The sequence below is a fragment of the Vicia villosa genome, linkage group LG4, assembly GCF_029867415.1.
Source record: "Vicia villosa cultivar HV-30 ecotype Madison, WI linkage group LG4, Vvil1.0, whole genome shotgun sequence".
Classification (NCBI taxonomy): Eukaryota; Viridiplantae; Streptophyta; class Magnoliopsida; order Fabales; family Fabaceae; genus Vicia; species Vicia villosa.
This window is the reverse complement of record NC_081183.1, coordinates 103,950,087-103,972,489: the sequence shown is the minus strand read 5'-3', so window position 1 is coordinate 103,972,489 and position 22,403 is coordinate 103,950,087. Positions and strand designations below refer to the sequence as shown.

The 22,403-nt window shown below is 35.9% G+C and overlaps 1 protein-coding gene across 1 annotated transcript; it reads right to left on the bottom strand.

Moving 5' to 3' along the window:
* Positions 1–784: 784 nt before the first annotated feature.
* On the bottom strand, positions 785–17,242 carry LOC131597602 (RNA pseudouridine synthase 2, chloroplastic-like). Its single transcript, XM_058870291.1, is given in 7 exon segments — positions 785–991; positions 1,115–1,192; positions 1,194–1,361; positions 1,676–1,840; positions 3,472–3,678; positions 3,777–3,880; positions 17,110–17,242. Coding segments are annotated over 7 exon segments (1,062 nt in total).
* Positions 17,243–22,403: the final 5,161 nt, after the last annotated feature.

Below are 22,403 nucleotides of genomic sequence, written 5' to 3'. Positions count from 1 at the left end.
TCATGAACTGCCCCTACATAAAACCAGAAAACCAAATTCAAAGAAGAAACCAAGATATTGCAGCATATCATCCATACAAAATCCAAGCTCAATTTACCATTTCGAACAGCTACACATAAATGAATATAATTGGAAGTCGGGCTTCTATTCGATCCACATTCAAGCAGTTTATATAAAAACTATTTGAAAAAACTTCTCAAAACATTTTTAGAAAATGTAATACAATGCAATATTAAAATAATATTGCAATGACTATGAGTTTTTAATATACATCTTCCCCTTCAAGTTAAAACTAGTTTTTGTATTTCTAATTCTACATAAGCTCTCATTTAAATTTATATGATAATCTGCAAGCTGGAAAGCACTGTTCAGTAAGTGAAAACTATAAACTTGTTTTAACTAATGACATATGAGTTAAAACTTAAACGAATCATACAAGAGATTTCAACTGTTTTATTAAGCTTGCAATTAATTTGGCTATATGATGGAAAAAAACCGAAGGATTACGCATCTTGTTGCCTTTTATCATGAATCATGATAATTGCTAGTTAGTAAAGTTAAACTATTCTACTGGAATTTTTTATTGGCAGTGTCATCTGAACTGAATAATAACACGCTCAAAGTTCATATAATATGTGTACACAAATGTTAAAAAATACACATTTATGTCGATAGTTTTAAGATACATTCTAAATTTTGCAATAGTCAAATATGAATCAAGCGCCTAATATAATTCAGTATTAGTAAATAACTAAATATAGATGAAGTGTAAAAGTACCATAGATCACCTACTAGCAGCATGACGAGCCTTTATAGAATTAACCGCTCCAGCAACAACGGTCATCCGAAGCCGGTTATTAGGATCCCGACCAACCGGAACCTCAAAACGCCCAGCAACTGGAGTAGGTACCCCAGCACTGAGACTGACATAGACCCTCTTAATAGTGCGTAGCTTGAATTGTTCAAACAATTTCTTATGAGAATGTTCATCCTGATATCATGGCATACATATATTAGGGTGTAAGATGAATGCTAATCTTTTGAAATGTGAAAATAGTTTAATTCTTCATTAAAGTTAGGCACTTTAACAAGATTGAGAAAACATAAAAAGTACCTTGGCCACAACTAGCAACCCACTCGTGCCTTTGTCTAATCTATGTACAATCCCTGGGCGAAGACAATCTAGAATCTAACCCTTCATAAGAAGTTGCCTTAGATGAGAAGCCATTAAGTTCATCATCAAAATCTTCTGGATCTGAAAGAGCTTCCTCTTTAGAATATTCAACATTTGGCAGGTTGCAGTGGTGAAGGATGCCATTGACAAGTGTCCCAGACGTATTTCCAAGTGATGGATGCACAACCTAGGTTAGAGACCAAATAATGACATTTGTGAATATCAATATTTTGAGTTCTTTTCCATTTTAATGCTGAAAATTTCTGACATGATTATAAATCAATTTAAATAATTAGCTTCTAGCACTACCAAAACGAAATGAAGCAGTTGTTTAGTCTAAACAGCCTGAATTTAATCAAGTATTGAACTTCTGATAGTTTGAAATCAATTTATAAATAAAAAACAAGAACCTCGCAGAATCACACTATCTAATGTGCAATTATACACGAGGATTATGCAAGATTTTAAAATAACAACTTAGAGCAAGAGGCTTAGAATCACCATGTGAGCAGATTGATTTATGACTAGCAAATGCTCATCTTCAAAAACTATATCCAAAGGTATATTTTCCGGCACAGCTCTCAACTGCTGCAACTCTGCAATTGTGCATTTGATCTCATCCCCAGCTCTGACATTGAAAGAAACATGTTCAAGTATCATAATGTTCTGGTTAATGCTCCAATTGTTGAAATAACCAAACAAAACTGGAAAGTAAGAAATATAGTTTAGGCCTGGGGGATTTTCAGAATCATCTTTTAATCATATATTATTTTTTCCGTTTTGAACAAGTATTGTTGAATTGGGAAAATGTGCATTCAAGTTCATCACAACCTTTGATCTACAAACACTGAGAGCCACCCTTAAAACAGTTGATAACGATCAATATCTTAATACCTTCAATGTCCTAAGTAATGGTAGTTCTCAAAGTCACCGATTGCAACAAGAAGATGGCTTATGTTACATAATACTCCTCTGTTCACGAAAAACATGTTACTAGAAATATTAGTTTTTCTTTGCAGCCCATGAGCATTGTTCTACTAGGTGTGGTTGGTTAAATTCAACAACAAAGGGTGAAACAAGATACACTCATTATGAAGTCACTCAGAAAAAGAATCATAAAACACTTTAGGCATGGAACAGAACATAACATAATACACACTCGACAAAGGTAAATTGAGAAAACCCTAAAACAGAAGATAGTAATAAAGCAAGAGAAAGTGTGAAAAAACCCTTATCTTTGTAGAGTTGTTTGGGTTGAATGACACCATACTTTTCTGAATGAGTTTTCTGAAATTTCAAGGAGCCGCAGCAGTACTATGAGCCATCGTTGCAGGTGATACACCAATGTTTAATCGATGTAGGTGACACACAGATTAATGAAGATGAACAGATGCAGCCATAAATGAAGATGAACAATTAGGGTTAGAGTTAGGAATTAGAATCCATAAAGTCGTAAATGAAGTAAGGTTTCGTCATTTTCGTTGAATTTAAAGTAAGGTTTCGTCAATTTCGTCGGATTTGGGATTATGGTTTTGGATTTTGTTCCATTTTGTTGTTTCGTTGTGCGACTATGGGAACTGAGAATGGGTAATGGAGAATGGATAAACAGTAGCAGTAGCGCGAAGGGAGATAGGGTTTCCTTATCTTAGAGACGAACAGTGAAGGCAAAACACGCTCTTTCTTTTTTTTTTGTTTTAAAAATTGTAATTTTAAATAAGCTACGAGAGTGCTTTTAAAAGCGCATTCGTAACCAGACCAATACCAGCGCTTTTTAGAAAAAAAACGCTTTCGTTTCCTACCCCTATAACAGCGCTTTTAAAAGGGCTTTCATATATTACTTATAGCAGCGCTTTTATAAAAGCGCTTTCTTAAGGTAACCTTAGAAAGCGCTTTTTAAAAGCGCTTTCGTAGGATCCCCTATAGCAGCGCTTTTTTCCCTTGTTTTTTTGTTTTGGTTTTAGCGAAACCTATAACAGCGCTTTTGTCTAAAATTGCTTTCGTAGATGTGTTGCTAAAAGCCAAATTTGGCGTAGTGAATACATAGGAGTTGGTTTAGAAACATAGACACCCATATCTAAGAGTAACCAACACAACCAAATTATTTCAGCAGTGGTGGAAGTCATCGCACGATACTCCGTTTCTATAGAAGAGAGAGAGAGAGAGAGAGAGAGAGAGAGAGAGAGAGAGAGAGAGAGAGAGAGAGAATCACTACAAGAATAAATCAAATTTGCCAGGGGCTAAACCTCTCACTAAAGGCAAAAACCCCTCACAACATCAGATGCTCTATTTTTCTTTGCCTGCTCAGATATTTCCTTAAATTTATCTGACTTCCAATGATCAATAAGCTTTGGGAATATTTCTTCTCCTATCCAACATGGACGTGTCCCTTTTGCTTCCCATTTAAGTCTAACATTCCTCATGGTATCTGAAAACCGAGCAGCACATTTTGAGTGAAAGTTTTCTTTAATCGCGACCTCATCTCTAATATCCCAACAACTTTGCTCCTACATTGTTGTATGAATTTAAAAATATTAAATAAAGTAGAATCATGAATATCGCAAAAATTAAAAAATTAATGTCAAAATGAATAAGTAAATTATACCTGAATTGCCTGAAACCATTTTTCCTTATCATCTTCATGTACAGCTCCATAAGAAGGCCAAAATTGTGTGTACTTCTCTTTAATAATATATGTTATGATCGATACTGCATGATGTGAGGGAACAATTCTAAACAACAAAATATTGAGTCAGTATTGATTAAATAAAACTCATATTTAAAATATAATATAAAAACACAAAAACTTACGATCCTGAATCGGGATAAATGATTAGTCTGCCCTCATAATACTTAATTTTTTGAGTCGTATTATTTTTCAGAATACGCTTCCTCCTCGTTTGCACCTCAACACTAGTATCTTCAGGAGCGCTGGTATCTCCGGGAGCACTGTGTCATACCCCAATTTTTGACCCTAAGATTACACATCATTTGCATACCAATCATCAATCAAGAAGTATTAATTTAGAGCTCTACTGGTGATGTTGTGCTCAATTCATCTGCAAGGGAATCATCGAGCACCCATGTTTTAGTCTTGTATATATTGTTTTACTAACCGAAATACCAAAAATATTGCCTTGTGCTCTTGTATGTTTGTGTTTTGTAGGTATCAAGTCAAAATATCCATCAAAGGAACATTTTTCAACATTTTCACTGTGCAAATCGATTTGCATAAGGTGTAAATCGATTTACACAACTGATTCTGCACCAGATTTGCTTCTGCCATCAGTGCAAATCGATTTGCATAAGACAGCAATCGATTTGCATAACTGTTTTTGCCCCAGATTTTGCCTTTTTCAGCAATGTAAATAGATTTGCATAAGGTGCAAATCGATTGCACCAGTGCGAATTTGGAAAAATGAAGGCAAAATTCAGCTTTTGAAAGTGTTGACATCATATGCAAGCATGGGAAGCATGACTTAGTTCTTACATTTGATTATCTACATCATTTAATCATAAACCCTCATGTGATTGCATCAAGACCATTGGATCTCATTTTTGGCTCCAAATCCTTTTCCCAAGCCTAACTCTATTTTCCAATCCTAACTCCAAGCCACAAAATTTCCCAAGCCTAAGTACTATAAATTGAGGCATTCCTCTCATCATTTTTCAAGCTTTGATAGCCAAGAAAACTCTTTCTCTTTCTCTCATCACCTCTTCCAAACCCCTCACTCAAAGCTCTCATTTCTTCTACAAAAATTAGTGAGTTACATCTTGAACCTCACTAATTTAGAGCTAAACCCCAACATAAACACTACTTTCTTCATCAATTGTGAGAGATCAAGGCTTGTGGTTGTGTATTCTTGAAGACGATTCAAAGTTTGTGAAAGATTTGGTAAAATTCTAGATCCTTTCCATAATCCAAGATGTGATCCATTGTTGTTTATGTTTGAAGCACCTTTGGTGCTACATTGATGAGTTTTACTGGCTTACTTGATACATTTTCGTGCACAAATTGATCCAAGATCACAAGGTGTTTGGTTTTATGTTTAAACAAGTTTCCTTCTCTTGATTTGCTTTTTTTTTTTAAAACTGTGTTGTGCAAATCGATTTACATCTGGTGCAAATCGATTTACACAACTGAAAAACTGCGCAGATTTGAAAACTGAGTTATGTAAATCGATTTACACTCTGTGCAAATCGATTTACATCTGAGCAGAATGTGTTTTTTGCCTTTTTTTTATTTGTTTTTGGTTCTAACTCATCTTCTACTCCATTCTTTTGATATTTTCTTTGAATCACAAGTTAGAGGCCTAATTTCTCTCTAATTTCAATGGACTTAGGGCGTTGATAGGATGAGAATCCAAATCCGCAATATTAAGTGATTGAAATTATGGATGAAAAGAGCTTTTAATGTGGTTCCATCTTTTACTTCTTTTTATTTTGATCGATGAAAGTCTTAATGCCTTGAGAATTCTTATGGATTCTTGGTAAAGACTAGATCACTCACCATTTTTCTTTTCGTGCGGTATTGCTTTCGGAAAGCGATCTACATATCGTTCTTCTCGCATGCATTAGCACATAAAGTTTTGACCGGCCTCGTTGTAGGGTGATTTCTACATAAATCACTTGGCGATCTGCTTAACATAGCGCAATATTTCGTGTCCCGAATAAAAAAGATCAAATATGGAAGAGAACTGTATGCGGTTGATTTAAGACTTATAGAGGTTTATCGTGCAGTCGCTATGATTTTATCAAGCTTCTGATAAATTTATATTGAATTTAAATCCGAGGACATCCTTCACTCACCATCGATCTTAATTACTAACGTTGATAACATACTTGACAAGTTTCAAGATGGTTATCTTTAACATCTAACAATTGACTTTAATTTCCGCAATTTATTATGTTGCTCTTTATATTTCTCGCTTTATCACTTTATTTTATCATTTCATCGTATTTACATTCCGCTATTTTCTCTTTGTCCCTTTGGACGTTTATATTCCTCTATTTTCTCTTTGTCCATTTCGACACTATGTTTATGTTTCCGCCATTTTCTTTTGTCCACTTGGACCATACTATACTTTTATGCTAAAACACTAATAAAAAACAAAAATCTAAAAAACGTTTAAGGCTCTCTTTTGGACTATTGGTTACTATCCCGAGCATTTTGGAGATTCGGACTTATGGACTTAGTACCTCTGGACCCTTATGATATTGTTACTCTGCTGTTATTCTGTCTGTCTGGCATTGGATTGTTGTGTGTTTGTATGTGCAGGTATTTCCTTGAAAGCCCTTGATGGTTAATTCCAAGGCATTGATATAAGGATTTTACCCGAAAACAGCCGTTACTCTGCCCGATTTTTGTCAGAATTTTCATGTGCTTAATGCAAAAGTGGTGCTAAGATAATAAGTTCATCTGGATCCCCAAGTGATAATGTTGGTTTGGTATTGATATTCCAAAGGATGGAAAATCTACCTTGACTCTTAATGTCAAGTGTTGGCTTCTTATTTCGGTTAGACCGTTTCTTTCCTTAGCTTTTATTTTATGCACTAGGTTAGCCTCTTCATCTCCTCCCACTTCTTAGATTTTCAAAATCTTCTCCCTTTTTACAAAACTTTCTTATGTTTGCAATCTTTTCAAAACCTTTTCTCTTAAAATATCTTTTGCCCTTAGTGGCTTTTCTTCAAAAGTTTAGACACTGTTAATTGTCGAAACGAGTGGTAATACCCCACGATTTTGAAATTGATCGATATAATGAGATCTTTTTCGCGTGAGAGAGCTAGTGGCATACTCGTTGATTTCTATCCGAGTTGGGGCCCTTCTTTCATTTGCGATGCAAAGAACTCATTTGTTCTCATGCTCAAGATCAATGGCTGAGTATTTCTCTCCGACGACGATAAAGTGTTTATTCGTTTTTTAAACGTTTTCCCTTTAAGCGGAACTACATTAGCTCTGACTTCTCCATTGCACCAAGGAGGTATGTAGGCACAAAGCTTAACGCTTTGCCGAGCTTATTTTAAAAATAAAACAAACTCTCTTTTAGCACACACGACACAGATTTTCAAAAAGGTTCATGTGGAGTACCACAGATATGAGGGGTGCTTAAAACCTTCCCCTTGTATAATCAACACCCGTACCTGAGATCTCTTTCTTGTTTTAAAAACAAAACTTTGGGTTTTTCGTTCTTTTCCCTTTTCCTTTGGAAACAATAAAGTGCGGTGGCGATTTCAAACGAAATATTGATTCGAGTCAATCCTATGACTTCGATATCAGATTTTCCCCGCTACAGAAAAATGGAGAGTTCACTGGGGATCCAGTTTTAAGTGTGTTAAGCCTATTTTTGTTTGTCTGTGTGTTTTATTTGTATATATTTTTGTGTGCTTTGTATGTTTATTTTCTTTTTTTTTTCTTTTTGGTGCTCGATGGTTCCTTTGTGATGAGATAAAGTTCTAACCCGAACTTTGATGAGTAACTTGAGATAGGAGGTGGTAAGACCAATAGTCGCATGTCAGGAGCAATCCTTACCATGAGTGTCATATGGTGGAACCCCAATCAGTGGAGGCCTCATGGAAGGTAGTAGAGGTTGTTACGAACCATCGTGATAACGCTATTACTTTCAATAGTGAGTGTCCGTAGAAGCTGAATGGCCTAGAACCTTTTTAACCCATCTAAGCTTTTTTTAGGATGTAGTGCAGAAACAAGATCAAGTACCAGTTTGAGCTTGTTGTCATGCGATACTACGCTCAGACGAGGTCTTTTTAGGCATATTGTTGGCGCCCATGAGCAATTGTGCATGCCGGTAATATCCGATAGAAGATTGAAAACTCTGGGAACCTTTGTAGAACCCGATCGGCAGGTACAAAATTCCTTAGAACACGCCTTGTGGGATGGGTATACCCATGACTCCATGCTCGTGACGTCGAACATTTGAACCTGGACTGTGTGACTTTGTGTGATTTGATGTGATCTTATGTTACCTGGCATGCTCTTGGTTGTGGTTGATGCATAAACCATGCATTCATGCATCCATGAAAACTCTTTTTCTTTTGATTTTCAAGGAACTTAGACGTCTTTCCGTGTAAACATCATAAGTTTCATCAAACTCAATGGATCTTGGGTGTTGATGGGGTGAAAACTCTAATCCACCAAAAATGGATGATTGATTTTGACGATAACTTAATCGAAGCTTCAGTACAATGTTTGAGTGTTTACAAGTTAATATCTTAAGTTCCTTGAAACTCAAATAATAATAAAAAAACAAATCATTTGCACTTCATGCATCATTCCGCATTATGGTCTTGCTTCCGAGAGTATTCCCGAGGTCTTATTCAGTGTTCTTCATACAGAAGTGAAAGAATCAAGCTGTCTCACCGGTATAACACTCGAGCTAACTGCAAGAAGAAGATGGAAGGACTTGAACAAGAGAATCGTGAGCTACGTGAAGAGGTTATTACTTTGAGATCTGGTGTTGAGCGTCTCACTGCTCTGGTTGAGACATTGATGACTACTCAGAATCAGAATCAGAATCATGTTCCACCTCCCAATGCCCAAGCTCAGAGTCAGACCACTGTAATTTCTGAAATTGCTACTACGACGATTCCTGCTGTTCCTGCTGCTGCTACTCAGCAACGTATGCCTAGTGGATATCCTTGGGGCATGCCTGAAGGTTATCTATCTGTTCCTGAGATGACTCGTCCTTTGACTCCTGTTATGGTCAACACATCTCCTATTGTTCATAATGGTCCTTTTGTCCCAGAGCCCATTTATGATGCTGCTCCAAGTGAAGTTCATGACAGAATGGATGGTTTCCAAGATCAGTTTGAAGAACTGCAGAAAGAGATGAAAGCCATACGTGGGAAAGAACTGTTTGGAAAGAATGTGCATGATCTTTGCCTTGTTCCCAATGTGAAAGTACCTGCTAAGTTCGAGCTACCTGAATTTGAGAAATATAAGGGAAACTCCTGTCCTCAGGCACATCTGGTGATGTATGTAAGGAAGATGTCCACTCACACTGATGATCAACGTTTGTTGATTCATTATTTCCAAGACAGTTTGACTGGAGCTGTATCTAAGTGGTATATGGGCCTCGATAGCACCCATATTCGCACTTTTAATGACTTAGCTGAGGCGTTTGTGATGCAATACAAATATAATGTGGACATGGCTCCTGATAGAGATAAATTGCGAACTATGATGCAAAAAGAAAAGGAATCTTTCAAGGAATATGCTTAGAGATGGCGTGAGGTTGCCGCCCAAGTGATTCCTCCGATGGAAGAAAAAGAGATGACTAAGATTTTCCTGAAGACTCTTGGTCCATTTTATTATGAGAAGATGATTGCGAGTGCTCCTGTAGACTTCACCGAAATGGTGGGAATGGGTGTCAGACTCGAAGAAGCTGTAAGAGAAGGACGTCTGGTTCAGAATGACAGTGTATCTAGCATTGTGAAGAAGTATGGTTCATCTTTTCAGAAGAAGAATGAATCTGATGCTAATGTTGTTTCTCACGGAAGGAATAGTCGATCCAAGGGAAAAGCTAGTCATCAACCTCAGCAAGTGGTGTCAGTGACTCCCATTGTGAATTCAGCTTATTTGGCTCAGGCTAGTCAGCAGCCAGCAAGACGAAAGCCTAATTTTGATCCTATCCCCATGACATATACAGAATTGTATCCCGCTCTAATTCATAAGAAGTTGGTTCAACCAAGATCACCACCTCCAATTCTAGAGAAGATTCCATGGTGGTACAATGTTGATGTTACTTGCGCTTTTCATCAGGATGCTCCCGAACACAGTTTAGAAGATTGTTGGGCTCTAAAGGTTGAAGTTCAAAGATTGACTCGTGCTGGTATTTTGTCTTTCCGAGACATTGGCCCTAATGTTCAAAATAATCCCTTGCCAAAGCATGAATGAATCACTATTGATGGTAGCCTGAAGTTTGAAAGATGTTTCCTTCAGCACAAACCCAGATGGAGAGAGTTTTTCTCAGTTTTTAGTATTCTTATTGATTTCCATTTGTAATATTTCTTGTTTTTCAATGCATTGTTTGCATGTAGAAACTTGTTTATTTTTTAATGTTAATGCTAATACAATGATAATGTTTGTCTTGAAGTAATTCATTCGTTTCACTCATGTTTATTTGTTTTTTATGCATTATGATACCAAGTGCTTTTGCCAAACTCTTGCTTATGCAAAGATTGGAGGGAGGATGATGATCTGAAAACGCAAAATTTTTGGTTGTATGCTCTTGAATAAAACCCTGCTGATGATGTACAGGCATTGTTTCAAATTCCCAAACACCGGAGATATAAGGAAGATAATCCCTTGCTAACCCCTTTGAGCATTGAAGTAGGAGTTTCTTTTCTAAACAAAAAAAAAACCCTAATTTTTAACCTGGGGCAGGGTAGTCTTCAGTTAATTTGACGGAGTGTTCATATTTCAAAAAAGGACTGTGCATCCAAGTGTCAATCATGTCATATCCACATCAAAGGTTGGATCATGGGAAACCACAATGGTTATCCCTCGCGCATCAAAAAGGCTGGAAAATGTGAAACCACAATGGTTATCCTTCATCTGCCAAGAAGTGAAGCAGTCACAATCCTCTCAACAAGTCAAGACAAAGTCAATATCACACGATTTGTTCAAATCAAAAGAATGAAAAAAACAAAAGAAAGAAATAAGAAGAAAAAGCTCGCTAAGTCAGAAAATTGAAAATAAATGACTTAGGAAAAAGTTAGAGCATCCCGCTGGACGACCAATTCAAAAGAATTAGTCCAGGCAAAAGTTAGGGAAAATAAAAAAAAATGAAAAGTGAAAAGAAAGGACTACAAAGCAAAAGTCCTCAACAGTGAACAAATCTGTGTGAATACAAAAATGAAGACAAAAGGGTGACTGCTACTCCAAGAAATCTTCATTGGATCCTTAATGGCACAAAATCCTTTTGAGAGATGAATACTCATGTTAAGTTAACTGAACATAGAACTGGAGAACATCACGAAGTTGGGGTGGGCTAAATAAACTTTGAGCCTAAAAATCTTTTTTTTTCTGAAAATCGTGAACCAGGCCACGTTACAACCCTCAAAAGTCCTAATTGAAGCAGGGTTTATTTCGAAAGCATACTTAAACAAGAAAGCGTTCCTGACTCCTATCGGTTATGCGGAAAACTTGTGTTGGTATCATATGCATACAAAAATCAATGTCATCTCTTAACTAGTGATTCATTCACAAGGTTTTGCGACATCTTTTTAAAAAAAAAAAAAAACTTCAAGGCTTACGTAATTGTTGCATTTTCATTACCATTCTCAGAATAAACATTTTTCTGCTTGTAAACATTTGTTTGACATCCAGGAAGTTTACATCTGATCATCAGTAGAAAACTAAAACATTGCCAGGGGCATGTTGTTCTCCCAGTATAATGCTTTTGCAAGTTTGATTACCATATGGGGCAAAGCTCGAAGACTTTGTCGAGTAAAAGAATGTGCCAAGTTTAGTCAATCTGGGGCAGCTACGTCGAGATTTGATAAATCTCTCCAAGAATCTGTTGATATGGGGAAGATTATTCCAAGTCTTCATGACGCCAAGGATCTCTATGAACCTTTTTGAGGTAGTTTCCTCTCATAGACCATGTAGTCTGGGGCAAGTTGTGAATCAAAAGTTACCTTGATCACCTCATTAGCTTGAAGTACAAAGGTCGCTGCCATGATCAATCTAGAGTATGTCACTCTCTACCAAGAAGTTTTGAGACAGGAGTTGACTGTTGGGTTTTCTTTCTCACCCTGTGTTGAGTTTTGAACTAAAATCCCCCGCATGTTAACTTGTTTGCTTTGATGTTAACTTCTTATTTGCTCTGCAAGTTTGGAATGGTGATTTTCTCCAAAGAAATTTTCTCTGATAGAGCTTGATATGTTGTCCAATCTTTTTTGATAAGAAGAAGATGATCTGTAAATTCCTCGCAGAGATTGATAATTCCCACTGAGTTTGTTCCTCGTGGAAGAATTTTGCTTCGGTGTTCCTCCTCAGCTCACTTGTCAGGATGGAGTTAATCCCCATTTGAGTTCATTCCTCATTGGATAGAGTCTTTTTTTACCGTTTCTATCCAGTTTATTCCAGGAGTTGAACTTTGGTCTCTTGCAATACTATTTTGAACCTCTCTAGGCTGGGAAATCTAGATTGAGAAGGCATTTATTTTACACCTATTAAGGATTCGGCTTTCCTCAATAATGGAGAATTCGTTTGTGATTGATGTTCCTATCAGATATTGAAAGGCTTATTTTCCACCAGGGATGTGCTTGAAAGCAAAGGGCAGATCTTGACTTTGAACAACTTGTGTTATCCCCATTATGTTTTGGTTGACAACAAATGGAAGCCTCTTTATTTGAGAAAGTTTGTGTGTCTCTACATATCAATCTTATCTTCACAGCAAGTGATAATCTCTCAGGCTTTATGAACTTCTTGATCCCAAATGGAAGAAGCTCAGCAAATAGTAAGTCGCTTCAGTGTAAGTGACAGTTTGCATCCAGTTCCTTTTCTCAAGCCATGTCCTTGATTAAAGAAGAAGTTGATCCCTATTCTTAGCGGCAACTTATTGTTCTCAGCAGCTTATCGTCAACCATTGAGGCGGTAATTCAATTTCCTTCTACCTTCAACTATTGAGTTGGTAGCTTATCGTCAACCATTGAGGCGGTAATTCAATTTCCTTCTACCTTCAACTATTGAGTTGGTAGCTTATCGTCAACCATTGAGGCGGTAATTCAATTTCCTTCTACCTTCAACTCTTGAGTTGGTAGCTTATCGTCAACCATTGAGGCGGTAATTCAATTTTCTTCTACCTTCAACTATTGAGTTGGTAGTTTATCGTCAACCATTGAGGCGGTAATTCAATTTTCTTCTACTTTCAACTATTGAGTTGGTAGTTTATCGTCAACCATTGAGGCGGTAATTCAATTTTCTTCTACCTTCAACTATTGAGTTGGTAGCTTATCATCAACTATTGAGGTGGTAATTCAATCTTTCTCTACCTTCAACTATTGAGTTGGTAGCTCACCTCCAGTGGAACGTTGGTGTATATTGATATATTCTCATCGTCAGTGGTACGTCGATGCATTTCTATTCATATCATCAGAGGAACGATGGTGTGTTTTCTGTTAAACGGAAGATTGGCATTCTGATTCAGGATGCATTTTTTCTCATCCCCATTGAAAGAGGATGCCCCCTTTCTCATCTCCAACGAAAAGTGGTACTTTAACCTCTCTGGTGCGAAATGTTTTCCCCAGAGAAATTTCTGTTCCCACCAAAGTTTCGTCTCTCCAACAAAGTCTTGCCTTCCCTAGTGGAGTTCTGCACGCAAGACATTTGTTTCCCCAGTGGAGTTCCTTTTCCTCCCCGGTGTTGCCGTGTTTTATCCTCATCATATGCATTCATTAAATATTGCATAGCATCTTAGGTTCAAAAATTGTGTTTTATATATTTAAGTATCTTCGATTTCGTCAAAACGAAGATTTCCCAATCATCGTATCTTCGAATCGAAGAAACTTAAATAGGGGCATCTGTCATACCCCAATTTTTGACTCTAAGATTACACATCATTTGCATATCAATCATCAATCAAGAAGTTTTAGTTTAGAGCTCTACTGGTGATGTTGTGCTCAATTCATCTACAAGGGAATCATCGAGCACCCATGTTTTAGTCTTGTATATATTGTTTTACTAACCGAAATACCAAAAAAATTGCCTTGTGCTCTTGTATGTTTGTGTTTTGTAGGTATCAAGTCAAAATATCCATCAAAGGAACATTTTTCAACATTTTCACTGTGCAAATCGATTTGCATAAGGTGTAAATCGATTTACACAACTGATTCTGCACCAGATTTGCTTCTGCCATCAGTGCAAATCGATTTGCATAACACAGCAATCGATTTGCATAACTGTTTTTTCCCCAGATTTTGCCTTTTTCAGCAATGTAAATAGATTTGCATAAGGTGCAAATCGATTGCACCAGTGCGAATTTGGAAAAATGAAGGCAAAATTCAGCTTTTGAAAGTGTTGACATCATTTGCAGGCATGGGAAGCATGACTTAGTTCTTACATTTGATTATCTACATCATTTAATCATAAACCCTCATGTGATTGAATCAAGACCATTGGATCTCATTTTTGGCTCCAAATCCTTTTCCCAAGCCTAATTCTATTTTCCAATCCTAACTCCAAGCCACAAAATTTCCCAATCCTAAGTGCTATAAATTGAGGCATTCCCCTCATCATTTTTCAAGCTTTGATAGCCAAGAAAAATCTTGCTCTTTCTCTCCTCACCTCTTCCAAGCCCCTCACTCAAAGCTCTCATTTCTTCTACAAAAATTAGTGAGTTACATCTTGAACCTCACTAATTTAGAGCTAAACCCCAACATAAACACTACTTTCTTCATCAATTGTGAGATATCAAGGCTTGTGGTTGTGTGTTCTTGAAGAAGATTCAAAGTTTGTGAAAGATTTGGAAAAATTCTAGATCCTTTCCATAATCCAAGATGTGATCCATTGTTGTTTATGTTTGATGCACCTTTGGTGCTACATTGATGAGTTTTGCTGGCTTACTTGATACATTTTCGTGCACAAATTGATCCAAGATCACAAGGTGTTTGGTTTTATGTTTAAACAAGTTTCCTTCTCTTGATTTGCTGTTTTTTTGAAAAACTGTGTTGTGCAAATCGATTTACATCTGGTGCAAATCGATTTACACAACTGAAAAACTGCAGAGATTTGAAAACTGAGTTATGTAAATCGATTTACACTTTGTGCAAATCGATTTACATCTAAGCAGAATGTGTTTTTTGCCTTTTTTTGACTTGTTTTTGGTTCTAACTCATCTTCTACTCCATTCTTTTGATATTTTCTTTGAATCACAAGTTAGAGGCCTAATTTCTCTCTAATTTCAATGGACTTAGGGCGTTCATAGGATGAGAATCCAAATCCGCAATATTAAGTGATTGAAATTATGGATGAAAGGAGCTTTTAATGTGGTTCCATCTTTTACTTCTTTTTATTTTGATCGATGAAAGTCTTAATGCCTTGAGAATTCTTATGGATTCTTGGTAAAGACTAGATCACTCACCATTTTTCTTTTCGTGCGGTATTGCTTTCGGAAAGCGATCTACATATCGTTCTTCTCGCATGCATTAGCACATAAAGTTTTGACCGGCCTCGTTGTAGGGTGATTTCTACATAAATCACTTGGCGATCTGCTTAACATAGCGCAATATTTCGTGTCCCGAATAAAAAAGATCAAATATGGAAGAGAATTGTATGTGGTTGATTTAAGACTTATAGAGGTTTATCGTGTAGTCGCTATGATTTTATCAAGCTTCTGATAAATTTCTATTGAATTTAAATCCGAGGACATCCTTCACTCACCATCGATCTTAATTACTAACTTTGATAACATACTTGACAAGTTTCAAGATGGTTATCTTTAACATCTAACAATTGACTTTAATTTCCGCAATTTATTATATTGCTCTTTATATTTCTCGCTTTATCGCTTTATTTTATCATTTCATCGTATTTATATTCCGCTATTTTCTCTTTGTCCCTTTGGACGTTTATATTCCGCTATTTTCTCTTTGTCCATTTGGACACTATGTTTATGTTTCCGCCATTTTCTTTTGTCCACTTGGATCATACTTTACTTTTATGCTAAAACACTAATAAAAAACAAAAATCTAAAAAACGTTTAAGGCTCTCTTTCGGACTATTGGTTACTATCCCGAGCATTTTGGAGATTCGGACTTATGGACTTAGTACCTCTGGACCCTTATGATATTGTTACTCTGCTGTTATTCTGTCTGTCTAGCATTGGATTGTTGTCTGTTTGTATGTGCAGGTATTTCCTTGAAAGCCCTTGATGGTTAATTCCAAGGCATTGATATAAGGATTTTACCCGAAAACAGCCGTTACTCTGCCCGATTTTTGTCAGAATTTTCATGTGCTTAATGCAAAAGTGGTGCTAAGATAATAAATTCATCTGGATCCCCAAGTGATAATGTTGATTTGGTATTGATAATTCAAAGGATGGGAAATCTACCTTGACTCTTAATGTCAAGTGTTGGCTTCTTATTTCGGTTAGACCGTTTCTTTCCTTAGCTTTTATTTTATGCACTAGGTTAGCCTCTTCATCTCCTCCCACTTCTTAGATTTTCAAAATCTTCTCCCTTTTTACAAAACTTTCTTATGTTTGCAATCTTTACAAAACCTTTTCTCTTAAAATATCTTTTGCCCTTAGTGGCTTTTCTTCAAAAGTTTAGACACTGTTAATTGTCAAAACGAGTGGTAATACCCCACGATTTTGAAATTGATCGATATAATGAGATCTTTTTCGCGTGAGAGAGCTAGTGGCATACTCGTTGATTTCTATCCGAGTTGGAGCCCTTCTTTCATTTGCGATGCAAAGAACTCATTTGTTCTCATGCTCAAGATCAATGGCTGAGTATTTCTCTCCGACGATGATAAAGTGTTTATTCGTTTTTTAAACGTTTTCCCTTTAAGCGGAACTACATTAGCTCTGACTTCTCCATTGCACCGAGGAGGTATGTAGGCACAAAGCTTAACGCTTTGCCGAACTTACTTTAAAAATAAAACAAACTCTTTTTTAGCACACACGACACAGATTTTCAAAAAGGTTCCTGTGGAGTACCACAGATATGAGGGGTGCTTAAAACCTTCCCCATGTATAATCAACACCCGTACCTGAGATCTCTTTCTTGTTTTAAAAACAAAACTTTGGGTTTTTCGTTCTTTTCCCTTTTCCTTTGGAAACAATAAAGCGCGGTGGCGATTTTAAACGAAATATTGATTCGAGTCAATCCTATGGCTTCGATATCAGATTTTCCCCGCTACACACTGGTATCTCTAAGAGCACTGGTATCATCCTAAGAAAGAATGGGTAATCCACCTGTCCCCATATGCATGGGTAATGACATGCTACTAGATCCACCTGTCTCCATATGCATGGGTAATGGCATGCTACTAGATCCACCTGTCCCCATATGAATGGGTAATGGCATGCTAGATCCACCTGTCTCCATAGGAAAATATATGGGGTTAGAGTATCCAGGGGGACAAAAAAACTGCTGGTGTGCATCCAGGGGGCGTGGATAGTAATCCAGTGAAAGATCCAGACATGGGTGGTGTAGGATGCATAGGCAGTGGAGTAGAGCATAGAGTAGAATGTGGCATTGGAACGAACATATCTGAGTCAGGAACCTCCTCGACAATGAATCTGGTGCGGCGAGGCTTTTGTTGACCCCTACCTTTTTCATCTCTTTTGGGTGTCATTTTTTCCTGTTACACAAGATAATATTTGAAAGATAATATTACACAAGATAATATTATCAAGTTAATATTACCTAAGATAATATTTGAAAGTTGATATTGCATAAGATATTATTTGAAAGATAATATTAGAAAGTTAATATTACACAAGATAATGAAATACTCAAGATAATATTACATATTCAATTTATTCATCATCATATTCTTCGTTGTCTTCATCGGATCTGATATTATTGTCTTCAGACTCTCCTAGATCTTCATGCTCTTCTTCTATATGATTTGTTGACAACAAGATAGTTTCCTCAACTTGTTGACCCTCAACTACAGTATCACACAAACTTACAATCTCCTCAATTTCAATTACCTCATTAACAGGTGAAATCTCATCATGTTGGTATGCAACATCTTCCATTAATTCATCAGTCTCAATGTGACCCATTGGGTTGAAACTTGATTACAACACACCATTCTCATTTGTGTGGGGTAATTGAAGGATAAGGTACATTATAAACTTGCCTAACATTCTATCTCTTCAAATCTCAACAATGTTATATTTTTTATCAAATTTTGTTCCTCTAGAAGATGGATCATACCAGTCACAATAAAATAAGACAACTTTATTTTCCGAGTCCATATAATTATAAACCAACTCGTAAATATGCATGATAACCCCATAGAAGCCGTCCTCACCACCCTCTGTAACTCTATATCTCTTCAATAATAAATTTCAATTTCAAAACTTTCATGTGCATCAATTTAGAATTACTTCTCAAAGAGGTACAATTTTACATAAGAATCAACGCGTAGCATCAATGAGATCTCAAAATTGGTTTAATCAAAAGAAATCCATTTCAAAACACTCTTGATTAGGGGAAAAACATCTAAGATGAGCCCTATAATCTGGGGAAAATCCTAACGATCATAGGGGCAATCATTCTAAGATTCAATCAATTTGGATCACATTTCAAAGCACCAATTAATCAGGGGCATACATTTCTAAGACCTGGTAATTAGGGGTACACCTTTCAAATCTCAAATATGGAGGCAATTCATATCAAGTTCATCTTACGGAACGTAGGATCCAATTTCCCTTTCAATCGATTTCAAAGAAATTTTTTTTCAAGATTTAGATACTCAGAGAAAACCATATCAAATCATATCACCACATGGTGAGATCTAAGGACATTCCTTCAGATTGAAAATTGGGGGCATACTTTTCAAAATTCAAATCTTGGGACAATCTATGTCAAGTAGGTGGTTAGTTTCTTTCTAAGGTTACATCCTCCGGATCTTGGGGATTGGGGGCATACCTTTCAAAAATTCGAATATTGGGGCATACCGCTACGAGGCTCATTCAAAAGAAATTGGTTCAAAAACAACCCATTGGGGAAAGACATTCCACGAAGGGGCAAGCTCTCTGCATACAATCTCGATTGGATATTTCTCCTACGTCAGCAATCTGGGAGTTCAAAACGAGTGTCGGGAAGCCATGCTAGCATAAATGTCTCGCTTATTTTTAACAAACAACCCTGATGCATGAGTGACTCGTCTCAATCATAATTATCCATAAACTTATTGGATAGTTGAATCATTTCATCACCAAAATCATGCATCAAGTTGTGCATATCATTTATTATATCTCTAAATACATATTTTTTAGAAAGCCCAATTTTACTTGGCAATGATACAACAAAACTTGTTTTACAAAGATCAACCTTTCTTAGCACCAGGTAAACTTATCGATGTTAGTAACCCTACTGAGTGCATATTTCCAATCTCCTGATTTATGACTTCCGATAACATTATCGATGCCAGTAACCTTACTGAGTGTTTATTTTCCAATGACCAGATTGATGATTTCCGGTAACCTTGCCGATGTCATTAACCTTACTGAATGTTCATTTTCCAGTCATCTGATTGATGATTCAAGTAATCTTGTCGATGTCAGTAACCATAATGAGTATTCATTTTCCAATCACCTGATTGATGATTTCCGGTAACCTTACCGATGTCAGTAACCTTACTGAGTGTGGTTATTTCCAATCGCCTGAATGATGTTTTCCGGTAACCTTACCGATGACAGTAACCTTGCTATTTGTTCATTTTCCAACCACCTGATTGACATATTCCGATAAACCTTACCAATTGTTAGTAACCTTACTATCTTGATCTTTTTTAGGTAACCTTACTGACACTTATAGGCTATACTATATTTTTCATCGGGTAACCCTAGTGTTGTTTGTTTTCATAAATTAATTCAACAAAAAAATAGTCCTTCTTGGTAGTTTTTCCTTTAAGTCAATTTCAAAAAATAAAAAAATCAAAGGGTTAATTTCAAGACAACTAATGTCAAAATCAATAAAAAATCCAATGATCCAATGAGGAAACTTTGCACGTGCAGAAAAATTTCTTTCTTGCCAAAGAAATACACATTCATAACATTTGGTGCATCTACATATTTGCATTAAGCATGGTGCATAGGCACGGAAGTACTTCGAAAAATATCAAGACCTATTTACCAACTAAGTTACCTGCACAAATCAAATTCAAATCATCTTGGAGAAAACCATAGTGAAGTCGTAGATAAATATGGGGAAGTCATTAACTCTGAAAAAATCTGATGGTTTAAAACGAGAAATTGTCAAAAACAAAAACACATAAATCATTTGGTGCATATACATATCAATGACAATTATCATTAGGGATCATGCATAAACATGTCATAATTACATTGGGTATCAAAGCTAGGGAAGTCATAGAGTCCTGCGAGTAATCTTTAGGTCCCTGTGGTTTTATATTCAAAATCAAGTTTGCTTTATCTATCCTATAGGTCGTGATAGATAGGCATAATCTATGATAACTCACTATGTTAGTCTCCAAGCAATAGTAAGCTCTTTCCTTTATTATATATATCCTCTTGGTAGTGATAAATATAAAGGAATCTATGATATAATTCACTGGGCAGCAATGAACTATTTAACTTTCATCATTTATCCTCTAGGTTGCGATAGATACACAAAATTTATGTTTTTCCTTCTTATCACGTTAGTCCCCTGGCAATGATCAATTTGGTAAACTTACCTGGTGCAAACATTTGGTGTTTGGTGCAAACATTTGGTGTGAACAATTCGGGGCAAACTTTTGGTGCAAAAATTTGGTGAGAACGTTTACCAGTTGGCATAGGCATAATTATCTACAGTAATCATACTATCTAATCTTGGTTAAACACAAATTTTGTCTATCCTCTAGGTCGTGATAGATAAAGAAGAGATTGGCGACTACTTGCTCTCTAGGATGTGGAAAGTCAGTTCTCCATCTTTCCCCAACTCTACTTGGATTAAACCTAAAATAGAGTTTGAGCCCATTATCTCTTATCCTATATGTTGTTATAAGATATAAAGGAATCCGCGATAGTTCGCCGAGCAACAGTGAGTTATCTGATCTGTGTTACCTATCCCTCTAGGTTGCGGTAGGTACATTGTAACTACAATATAGTTCGTTGTGTCAGTCTAGAAATGACAAAGAACTATCCAAAATTGTCTTATTCGTCCTCTAGGGTATGACGAATACACACAATCTACGATACAATCTGCTATGTTGACCTCAAAGGATTTAGCAGATTACCTTTTTCAAAACTAGTATGACTATCCTCTAGGTTGCGGTAAGAACACGAAACTTACAATTATTTCACTCATGCATTGATGAAGTATCTATGCATCATTGCCTTATCACTTATTGTTACAATTTCCAAAACTTAGGGAAAATTTCGAGGTCTTCCGGTATTTAATAAATCTTTGATCTAAACACGCAAGAACATCGTATTCTCGCGCCCTTAACCAAAGAGTTATTAAATTGGGGCTGCTGTCATACACAAAATTTGCACGCATTGGTGTTAATAGTCAATATAGTTTATTTAGGCTTTTTATTTGGATAATATATTTTTACTCTTCATTATTTGTTGGTTCTAACATTTATTTTCTTTCTTAAGGAGGAGTTTACTTTGTATTTCTATTGACTTGGGCTTACTACCATATTCAATTTAAGAACCCATCAAAAAAAATCTTGTTAAGGGGGTACATCAAATAATTGGGCTAAAGTTGATCCAAATATACCTTTCTTGCTGGCCCAATTTCTCATTTTATTGGTATTTCATTTCAATCCTTCTAGTTGACCGAGTCAACTAGTATAAATCTTAAGACTATTTTTTTATTATTTACTAACTAGTAAGAAACCCGTGCTATCACATGGGTCCTGTCTGAATTCACGTTACACGTCTACCAAACCATCATTTGTTAAGTATGAATTCATTATTCAATTAGTTAACATTCATATAATTACAAATATAGATTATTGATATGAACTAACTTTTAAGTAAAAAAAACTCTTAGATTTATATCCTTGACCAAAAGAGTATTAAGTCTTTAATGTTGATCAGATTTTGTTAGAAAGATTCTACAATTTAATTAAAAATGAAGTGTGTAGTGAATTAATTTATAACATCAGCAAAAGAAAGATTTAAAGAGACGGACATTAAAATGAACTGTCTACAATTGATATTTCATAGATACATACACATATATCCATGGATCTATATGTTTGCAAGGACCTTCATTACAATGAACAATCTACATCTATTAAATTGAGAAATAAAAATAACTTTTATATGAATATATTTGTTCATGAGAGTATTAAGTCTTTAATTTATTCCCGTTTATTAATATAATAGCATCAAGAATAGAGTTTTTTTTTGTTTATAATTTTTTGATAACTTATTCCCGAATATAAAAAAATCACTGCTCATAATATATATAACTTAATCTATTTATAAATATAATTAATTAGTTATATATATTTTTTAAATTAATTAAATATATGTTTTATAAATCATTTCAATTTACTTATAAATTAATTAAT